Below are 11,169 nucleotides of genomic sequence, written 5' to 3' on the forward strand. Positions count from 1 at the left end.
TCACCAGTTCTTAATTCACAAACCTGTAAATTGTCACTAAGAAAAACTAGAAACTATAAAATTAAAGCATATCAGATTCATAGATTAATTTGATTTTAATTGGATTTATAAGAACCTCTGTTTCTATAAGTACTAATAGGCATTTTGAGTATTTCTTGCTTAACCCACCGCACCACCATCTACTCGTCCATATACATATTCAATTCATTGAAACTTAAAACTTAAATGAAATATAATTTATTCTATATATGTATTTATTATCTGTCCATGTGTTGATAAAAATGCATTAAAAAAAAAATAACCTCATTCAAATATAGCTTCACGGAGGAATTCAATACCAACCGTCTTTGAAGTATCAGCTTATTCATTGCTTCAATTCAAGCTCCGGATTGTTTTGCAATCAAATGGTGTAAGAAGTGACTCATTTCCTGCAATTGTTTTTACTATTTTTAATAGAAGGAATGCAAGGGCCAAAAAGAAGAAAGAAAAAAAATTATGGAAAGCAATATATGTCTCATAAGGGGAAAATGCATGCAAAACTACAATCACAGTGAGTATTACTTACATTACATTTACTTTGCAAATTTTGAACTCATTTTATTGATGGAAATAGTCTCCTCAACAATCTCAGAATCCTCCTCATATGTACTGTTATAGGAGATTCGTGAAAACTGTGAGATAGACATTTGAGGAGAATATAAGACAGGTTTTGGAGGATATGGCACTGACTGAAGTGGTCCTTCTAACATTTCTACTGCTTTGTTTATTGATGGTCTATCCGATGGATTTGTTTGAATGCACCATAAACTCACCAAAGTAATTTTCTTTATCATATCACTTTCTTCTTCTGTAGTGGACAAACCCCGTCCGAGGATATTTTGCTCCTCGAGATCCTTGTAAATCCAATCTGGAAAGTACATTTCACTGGTAAGTGATCCGCCGGTGTCGTAGTTCTTTCTACCTCCCACCAATTCAAGAATCAACATTCCATAACTATACACATCAGATTTGTGAGAAACTTTACCAAAAGTTCGGCTAAATACTTCTGGTGCAATGTATCCCGGAGTTCCTCTTGTACCTTGTAAAGATACAATACTTTCTTTCTTTTTGCATATTTTTGCCAATCCAAAATCAGCAATTTTTGGACAAAAATCTTCATCTAACAGAATATTTTGAGGTTTAATATCAAGATGTAAAATTCTTGTAGCACATCCTCGGTGCAAATATTCTAATCCTCCTGCAATACCAATTGTAATTTGAAACAATGTATTCCAATCCAAATTACAAATAGCATTGGGAGATTCTTGTTTGTAGATAAACTTATCCAAAGAACCATTAGGCATGAATTCATAGATGAGTGCCCTTTTATATTTTTCATAGCAAAATCCCAAAAGCGAGACAATGTTCATATGAGAAGTTCTACCAATACTAGCTACCTCATTCAGGAATTCCTCTCCACTTCCGCTAGATTCGGTCAATACCTTCACTGCTACCAGACAACCATCACTTAAATATGCTTTGTATACAATGCCATATCCTCCCTTTCCTAATTTATCACGAAATGAGTTTGTCATACTTTTCACTTCAGAATAATTATATCTCCTTAACATCAAAGATCCATAAGTTTTCATAAATTCTTCAAATTCATTATCAATAAATGGTCCTGTTTTCTTCCACAAAATCCTTTGTAACAAGCTAAGACACCTCTTTCGGTTACAAATTATTATAACCAAGAAAACAAGACCTCCAATACCTGCTGCTGCTGCTATTGCGCCTGCATGCTTGCAATGAAAAGTATAATTTCAAACAGCGACTTATATCCATGAAAGAAAGCCCTACAACTATAAAACTGATACTGCATTGTAAATAGATCATTAGTGTACCTTTGATCCAAGCAGGTGGATTTCTTCTCTTGCCCGAAGGTTTTCTTCTCTCAAACGAAGGGTTACCTTCAGTATTCAGGTATACTCCACGTGAGAAATTGGGAATTTTTCCTGATAAGTTGTTGTTGGAGACATCGAGATTCTTGAGTTGATGAAGAGATGTGAAGTTTTCAGGTATTGAACCGTTTAAATTGTTACCACTCAGATACAAGTTTTCCAAATGAGTTAATTTACCAAATGCATCTGAGATAGTTCCTGTCAAATTCTGCCTTGTCAAATTCACGGTTGTAATCATAGTCGCAGTACATGCAACAAAACTCCAATTATGACATGGATTATTTCCTCGCCATGAACGGGCCAACAAATAAGGATATCCAAATGCAGATGCAATTTCAAGCAAAATGGTAACTCTCTCGTCACAAGGATCATAGTCGTCTCGACAAAAGGCATTGGTGGTGTTATCTCCAACATTCGTACTGTCAGAATCTCCTAAAATGTTAGGCATAGGACCCTGAAAAAAGTTGTTGTTCAAAATAACAGTTTGCAGGTTCTTGCGACTGAGATTTATCAGAGAATCTGGAACCACACCTGTAAATCGATTGTGCGCAAGTCGTAAATCTTGTAAGGCAGTACAACGAGACATGTCAAGGATATATCCATCAAATGAGTTCCCCTGAAGCCACGCCTCAGACAAATCGATCATATTTGAAACAACATCCATTGTACCTGAAAATCCTTTGCCCTTCTGGTCGTTGAGGTGCAATGTGGTAATCTTGGACCTTCCAAAAGACTCAGGCAAGACACCAGTGAGGCTGTTGTTGGAGAGAAGAAGAGTCTCCAAACTTGTCAAGGAGTCAAATATTTCTGGTAGAGAGCCCATGACATTTGTAGCAACAAGATTGAGCTCTTGTATTTTTGTGGACTGAATCAAGTCGGGGAAGGTCCATGGTGTGAGGTTGGTGTTGTTTCCCAACTTCAGCAGCCCCAAATAGGGTAGAGCCTGGAAGCAACCTTGGGGGATGAAGGTAAGGTGGTTGTTGGAGAGAGAAACGGTAATCAAGTCGGGGAAGAAATGTGATAAGTTTGGTAGGAATCCCATGAGATTTGTAGCCTGGAGGTCGAGGTAGGAGAGTTTGAATGAGGAATGAGTCAAATCGAGGGGGAAGGTCCATGGTAGGAGGTTGGTGTTGTTGGCCAAAGAGAGGACGTCCAAACTGGTTAGGTTGTGGAAGCAATCCTCAGGGATGGAGGAGAGGTTGTTGTTAGAGAGAGAAAGATATCGCAGAGTTGGGAAGGAATGGGATATGTTGGGTACGGATCCCATGAGATTTGTAGAAGAGAGATCGAGGACATCGAGTTGAGAGGAGTGAGCAGTCAAATCCGTAGGAAAGTTCCATGGTGGGAGGTTGGTGTTGTTATTCAGGAGCAAGGACTGCAAACTAGTAAGACCATGGAAGCAACCATGAGGGATGATGGTGAAGTTGTTGTTGTCGAGGTACGCTACTTGGAGGAAAGAGAGGTTGGCGAGAGAGGGAACAGGCCCACCCAGGTTATTGTAGGAGAGATAGAGGTATGTGAGTTGGGAGAGGGAGTCGTTGAGGCCTGCAGGAACTGTTCCCGTCAGTGACATTTCTTTGAGAAAGATCTCTTCAATCCTTCTACTTTGATTGTTGCAACTCACGCCAGTCCAGTGGCACATGTGGGTGGTGTTGGACCAGCCAGGGGGTTTGAGTGCATTCATAAGCTTCAACATGTATGCAGCTTCTCCTTCATCAGAAAGGACAGAGGTCATGAAGAAGAGCACTAGAGTATAAAAGCCAATAATAATTTTGGATTCTGATTTGAGGTATGTCATTGGAGCGAGCAAGTAGCAATAAACTTAGATGATGTTATTACAAAACTCGTTATAATTCTATCTGCCTTGCATTAGTGGACACCTCTCTCGTAAAAGATTTATTCAAACATGAACCCAGTAAAAAGATTAGATCTCATGAATCTAATAGAGTATTGAAGCTCAATGCATCACCAACAATAGAATATATATACATGACAGAATTTGAGTAGGAAAACGAGGGATAATATGCCAATTGCAAGCCAGAGTAACTGGGAGTATAGTACTAAAAAATGACTAATGTTAGGTGAAGGTACACCTTAGTTTGTTGCCATTCAACGCTAACCTAGCTGCTTCTTTTGGACTAAATGTACCCACTAACGTGGTCTCTAGCATAAAACAACCAGGGTCTCTGCATTTGTTATTGTTATTTTATACCACGCATGCAAGCCTGCACGTGAAGATCACGGATTTTTACAGATTTCATAACAAAAATGCTATTCATACACCAAAATCAGTCACTAAAATCAGCCATCAATATATTTGTATATAAATATATGTGTAGTTTAATTTATTTTCAATGTGTATTTGTATTCCAATATATATTTTATATTGGTGACTGATTTTAGTGTACACATAAAATAATCGTTCTCATAATGCATGCACTAACATAAACTTAGAGTGATATATTGGTCTCTAAAATATTAGATATGCTAGATAATTTAGTAGTTCATAAAATAAAAACAAATTATTCTCTTAAAGAGTCTTAAATAAATATGTTTAAATAGGAGTTAAATATTCTACATCACTGTTCTATTTATAGATCCTCACACTTGGATAATTATAGCTAACAAATTTAATATCATCAATTATCTCTCATCTCAATCAAACATCAAGGATCAAAATCATCACCAATTATCACAGCCTTTCTCTCTTTTGCTTCCTTTGATTCTACGGAGCCATCTTTTACCGTGGTTATTGAATTGGACTGATCATCCATGTTGCTAGAAGATATATGTGAAATTTGTAAGGGTAGACTTGAAGTAGAATACAAGAAAGGCTTAGGAGGAAATGGTATTGAGTGCAATTGTCCTTCTAGCATTTCTACTATTTTATTTATTGATGGTCTATCTGATGGATTTGTTTGAATGCACCATAAGCTCACTAAAGTAGTTTTTTTTATCAGATCATTTTCTTCTTCTGTCACAAGTGAGTGAATATGAGATGGTATGTTACCTTGCTCAAGATCTTTGTAAATCCAATCTGGAAAGTACATCTCGCTGGAATTTGACCCTCCACTTTCGTAGTTCTTTCTTCCTCCAACCATTTCAAGAATTAACATGCCATAACTATATACATCAGATTTGTGCGAAATGCCACCATACATGCGACTAAATACTTCAGGTGCAATATATCCAATAGTTCCTCTTGTTCCCAATATGGACACAATACTCTCTTTCTTTTGACATATCTTGGATAATCCAAAATCAGAAATTTTAGGACAAAAATCTTCATCCAAGAGAATATTTTGAGGTTTAATATCAAGATGTAAAATTCTTGTACCGCATCCTCGATGCAAATATTCTAGTCCACGAGCGATGCCAATTGCAATTTGATACAATGTGTTCCAATCCAAATTGCAAGTGGGAGTTGGAGATCCATTTCCATAAATGAACTTATCCAATGAGCTATTAGACATGAACTCATAAATGAGTGCTCTTTTGTTTCTCTCATTGCAAAATCCCAAAAGCGAGACAATGTTCACATGAGATGTTCTACTAATACTAGCAACCTCGTTTATGAATTCTTCTCCACTCCCTTTTGATTCATTTATCACTTTCACTGCAACAAGACGACCATCAGATAACTTCCCTTTGTACACAACACCATATCCCCCTTTGCCTAATTGATCACAAAATGAGTTTGTGATTTTCTTCACTTCTGAAAAACTATATCTCTTTGGGGCCAGAAAGCCATAAGTTGTGATGAAATCCTCCACATTCTGGTCATCAGATTCCCCTGTTTTTCCAAAGATTAACCTCTTTTGTGCTAAACTGAAGTATCTCTTGCGGTTGCAAATGACCACAGCAAAGACTACAACAATTCCAACACCAGCTGCTGTTGCACCTATATATATTGAAAGAACACCTATAACTTTAAAAATACATTTTCGGTAACTGATTTTTTGTATATATATATAAGATGATTGTTGTTCTAATTATAAAAGATACTAGCCACTGTATCCTAGCAAAAGAGATGATGGTAATAATTATTGTAAAAGGAACTTTAATTAACTTTTATTTTTACCTATAGCTGTCTTAAGCCGCCAGTTCCACTTTGAAGATGATCCTAAAATTTAAAAGATCAATAACTTAGACGTGGTAAAATTAAAGACAAGATTAATACTTAGATAATACATAATAATCTCGTGAAATGCATATAACTATGCAGTTAAAACACTATTAATTAGTAACACGGAAGTAACAGTGTTAGTGGTTCTATAAAACCTCTTGGTTTAAGATTATACTTCCTTATTGCTAAAAGCCTGTTTTGATAGAGTTGATTTCAACATGAAAATGGCAGTACATAGTTTAATTTATAGACAAAATTTATTGCAACAGAATATAGAAGTCAACAGGCGCATGCATGTTCATGAAATTAAGAAACATATATACCCGATGAACAAGAATTAGAACGAGTTCCATCATTACAGAAACAGGCGAAATGTCCATCATTGCTACCACAATTGCCACCTGAGTTAGTGCATCCTCTGCACTGATCATCAATCTGAGGCAATAATTTCAAGCCAAAACCACTTTCCAACGCTTGCTGAATTGTAGTAGTAATGGGGTTATTGGCACTGTTAGCAAAAGTCGAAGCTAGGGCCTTTGAAACAGGAAAAATAACAGTGCTGCAACTTCCATAATAAGGCAGCGCCTCATTATCTTGTTGTTCAGCATAGTAGACACTACCGCTGCTGCAACTTTGAACAAACTTAAACTGATCCGAAGGCTTTGTTTCTGAAGAACACTTGTACAAGAGTGTGATATTAACAACACTGTTATCATCATATTGAAGTATGGTTTCATCCAAGGTGTTGTTGCTGAAATCTCCTGAACAGAAATCAATGCTAGTACTAAAGTAATCGTCCCTAGCAACTGTCAGATTCTCTTTACCGATGTCCCAATCAAGAATCCTGTATTTGACAGAATCCACTATGAACTTTGGGACTCCATTATTATTGTTGTTATCTTCACATGTGATCTTCAAGTTAGGCTCACCGCAATAGTTTGACCTGTTATTAGTGTTGTCAATTTGACCCCAGAAAGGGTAAGTGAGTTGGCTGATGGATCCGCAGCTTAAAGTGTTCTTGCACGCCAAGTAACTAACGTTATCAGCAGCACCTACAGATGTTGGAACGTGGGTTGCCATGGCAATAAGAGCCAAGATGAACATCCATATGGAAGATAGACGGCGAAGACGACAAAGAGGTTTCATTGTTGCAAAGGCAGAACAAGAACAAGAAGGAGAAGTGATGATGGAAAAGAAGAAGAAAATATATAGGAGTTGGGTTCAAACTTCAAAATGCAGCAGACAGAGGAGAAAGGAGAAAGGAGACGAAGACTTGATATAATAAAAATAAGGTAAACGATATTTGCATCCATGGAGATTATTAGTACATGAATGAGGCAAAGAAATGGAGTAACGCGTTTCGCTGACTTTTTCAGTGCACGAAGTCGTTGTCACTGCTCACTAGTCAGCTTCACATGGATAATATATAGTTGAAATTTCGACAGCATGAAAATTCAAAGCAAGGCTAACAAATTATTTGAATTGCATATTAGATCATTAGCTTATTTGTTTCGAAAGTACATACATGAATAATAAATTTAGAAATTGAAGGGAAGGTAGGAAAACTTGTTTAAGCGGCTACTTACAGGAAATACCTGCAATTGAAATAGCCATATATCATGTATATAACATACCTGAATTTGGAAGGACATGATCATCTTGATGAGGTGGTGAGGTAGCAGAAGAATCACAAGTTTTGATGAGCCCATCACCCAGATTTGAATAATTAGACTCATCTTTGCAATAACATGTTGCCTGTTTTGAATTCCAATCATAGCCACAGGCTCCACCTGAGTTCATACACTTGAAACATTCTGTTACACTTCCTATCCATTTCACCAAGAATCCATTTTGGATAGCACCTTCTATGTTGTTCCATGTCAACTCCACTTCAACATCAAGTTGCAACAACAATGGAATAAACACACTTGTTGTGCAAACAACACTAGAAGGAGGAGCACCTAGAGCTTCAGGCCTAGCATAAAAGTATTCATTTGAAGTCCTATTTGAGAAACAATTAAGAAATCCGGGGATGGAATTGGGCAAACCATTATTTAAAGAACAATGATAGAAGAGGGTAAGATTCTTATTGCCAGGCCCATAATCAAAGAGCTCAAAGTCAAGGCTTGTGTTTACTGGTTTTGAAGGGCATAAACCTTCAAAGTAGTCAACTCTTGCTATTTTCATGGTTTGGTTTTCCGAGTATGCCTCCAAAACCCGGTATGTCATGTTCTTGATGGTTATGTAAGTAGCAAAGGCATGATCAGGATCACAGTTGAGTTGTAGAAGAGGGTGGCCACACTGCTTTGGACGATTTCCTCCCCAGAATGGAAAACCAATGTTGTTAATCTTCCCACAATCATAGCGAGTATCAGCACAACTTGTATAGTTATCATCATTGGAGCTTAAGTATGGAGGAATCTGAATCATTATCAAGAGGATCATTAAGTGAGGGAGAAGCATAACAAGCAGAGAAGCCATTTTAGAAAATAGCTGAGGATCGTAGTGTTTGTGTTTAATCAACTTCGCAAAATGAATAAGATAGTTAAACAAGATTAAAGGGATACTGCAAGATATGAAATTTCAAAGAAAAGGATAGTAATTGCCTTTACTCTAACTAATGTAATGTTTCGGATAGTTTACTTGATTTAAATACAGAATAAAATTGTAATATTATTCATTGTACGTATTATATGAAGAAATTTGAGTATCAATGGTGTAAAATTAAAATCCAACTAAAACAAACTATATTAAAGTTCTGTTTGTGACAGATTGCACAGTGAGACAAGAGGTTTGATTCTTGCAGTTGAAGTAAAGACAAGAAGAAAAGAAAACAAAAGAAAAGATTACACACACTACTCATATACAACTATAACTACCAAGTGCCCCTAAAACAATGAGAAGCTTCACTTTTCTCACGTCAACAAATTGTTATAGCTCCACAAAACATACCATTTGAGAAAAAGAGATACCATGTAAGAGTGGTGTCAAGAATATAATTACATAAATATTGTTGCCTTAGGCAAACTCATTTGGATTGATGGAATCATTCTGCACTGAAGTTGATGAATCTGGCTCATGTGTATTGTCATAAGCTATATCTGGAGATTGCAACTTTGATCCTTGAGGAGAATACCACATTGGCTTCGGAGGAAATGGGATAGAATCAAGTAGTCCTTCTAACATTTCTATCACTCTTTTCATGGACGGTCTATCCGATGGATTTCTTTGTATACACCACATGCCTACTAAAATAATCTTCTTTACCAAATCATTTTCATTCTCTGTGTTTGTCAAGCATCTTGTTGAAAGATTATCTTGCTCCAGTTCCTTGTAAATCCATTCTGTAAAGTATATTTCACTAGTACGTGTATCTTTATCATTATAATTCTCTTTTCCTCCAATTACTTCAAGAATTAACTTCCCATAACTATACACATCAGATTTGTGAGAAACTCGAGAAACTCCACTGTATATCTGATTATATACTTCTGGTGCAACATATCCCACTGTTCCTCTTGCATACTGTAGAGATACAATACTCTCCTTCTTTGTGCATATTTTAGCTAATCCAAAGTCAGCAATTTTAGGACAAAAATCTACATCCAAAAGAATATTTTGAGGTTTAATATCAAGATGTAAAATCTTGGTACTACATCCCCAATGTAAATATTCTAATCCTCGAGCAATGCCAATTATAATTTGATAGAGTCTGCTCCAATCCAATTTTGATGCTTTTTCATCAATAAATTTATCTAAAGAACCATTTGGCATGAATTCATAAATCAAAGCTCTCTTATTTGTCTCATAACAAAATCCTAAAAATGGGACAATATTCACATGAGACGTGCTATTAATACTTGCCACCTCGTTTATGAATTCTTCTCCATTAAATTCTTCTCCATTCCCTTTAGACTCTTTCAATATCTTCACTGCTACGTGACGACCGTCACTTAAACTTCCTTTATATACAACACCAAATCCTCCTTGTCCTAATTTCTCACCAAAGAAATTGGTCATCCTTTTCACCTGCGAATAACTATATCGTTTTTGCACCATAAACCCATAACTTTGTATCAAATCCTCAACATTGCGATCAACAATTGTTTTCTTGAACATGATTTTCTGTAACCTCTTGCTTTTGTAAATAACCACCACACATGTTATCAAAATTCCAACACTGGCTGCTGATAAGCCTGCACGTATATAATGCAAGGAAGTGGATACCAATTACAAACAATAATTTAAATCTTTTGAGAAAAAAATCAATTAGTTTGATAATACTAAAGCAAAGGATCAACAAAATTTTTTAAGTATGTTAGCATGATAAAATCTAATTAGATTCTTTAAATACCTGTCCAAAATATTATTAAGAATAAAGGACAAAAACAGATATGAAATTATGTAAAAAAAAAATACTGTAAAGTAAATGTTGATTCATATAATAAATATAACAAGAAGTGAACATGAAATGAGAAGATGATTTAATTATATTTTATTACATAATTTATACATATTAAAAATTATTAACATTGAAGATATATAGTATTTTATATAAAATTTTGAGAGTAAAGTATTATTTTGGTCTACAACATTTGTACTGAATTCTAATTTGGTTCCTAACATTTAAATATTTTATTTCAATTCCAACAACTTTTAAAGGTCCTATTTCAATTCTAAAAAAGTTTTAAGTGAGTTCAATATTGTCTCACCATTAAACTTACAAACAACTTGCATATTAAAGAGTCAATAACATTCAATTTCAGTATGTAAGTAAAATCGATCGACCAAAGATCACTAATATAAAAATGTTTTCTTTGATTTTAAAGCGTTGACTATTAATTGTTAGAATTTTGAATTTTAATTTGTACAAAAAGAAAATGGAGGAGAAGAAGTGTTATTCGAAGGTTTTAGTTATGTTTTTTTAACACATAAAAAAAGATATGACTTAACTAGTAACTTATAAACGTTCACGTCACTCATTCTGTTAACTATTATTGTCAAATTTAAAGGTAGGACCACATTTAAAACTTTTTGAGATAAAAATAGAATGTTTGAATCATTTAGGACCAAATTAGAATTTGACCCAAACGTTGAGGATTA

The 11,169-nt window shown here is 35.3% G+C and overlaps 3 protein-coding genes across 3 annotated transcripts in view; all 3 read right to left on the bottom strand.

Moving 5' to 3' along the window:
* Window positions 215–7,592, bottom strand: LOC107635702 (MDIS1-interacting receptor like kinase 1-like). The gene is made up of 6 exons (XM_016339257.2): window positions 6,390–7,592; window positions 6,022–6,063; window positions 4,609–5,841; window positions 1,884–3,761; window positions 566–1,774; window positions 215–428 (listed from the first exon to the last, which is right to left on the bottom strand). Exons 1-5 carry the CDS (start codon window positions 7,210–7,212, stop codon window positions 573–575), a joined length of 5,178 nt encoding a protein of 1,725 aa, XP_016194743.2. The 5' UTR covers window positions 7,213–7,592; the 3' UTR covers window positions 215–428; window positions 566–572.
* LOC110271397 (LEAF RUST 10 DISEASE-RESISTANCE LOCUS RECEPTOR-LIKE PROTEIN KINASE-like 2.1) lies at window positions 7,633–8,831 on the bottom strand. The gene has a single exon (XM_021122274.1). It carries the CDS (start codon window positions 8,545–8,547, stop codon window positions 7,684–7,686), a length of 864 nt encoding a protein of 287 aa, XP_020977933.1. The 5' UTR covers window positions 8,548–8,831; the 3' UTR covers window positions 7,633–7,683.
* The window catches only part of LOC107635698 (receptor-like kinase TMK4), a 4,744-nt gene continuing 2,415 nt past the window's right edge, over window positions 8,841–11,169 (bottom strand). The window contains exon 2 of the mRNA XM_016339249.2: window positions 8,841–10,262. Within this exon, the coding sequence (XP_016194735.1) occupies window positions 9,085–10,262 (1,178 nt within the window). The 3' untranslated portion in view covers window positions 8,841–9,084. The remainder of the gene's footprint in view (window positions 10,263–11,169) is intronic.

The sequence above is a fragment of the Arachis ipaensis genome, chromosome B04 (genome assembly GCF_000816755.2).
Source record: "Arachis ipaensis cultivar K30076 chromosome B04, Araip1.1, whole genome shotgun sequence".
Classification (NCBI taxonomy): Eukaryota; Viridiplantae; Streptophyta; class Magnoliopsida; order Fabales; family Fabaceae; genus Arachis; species Arachis ipaensis.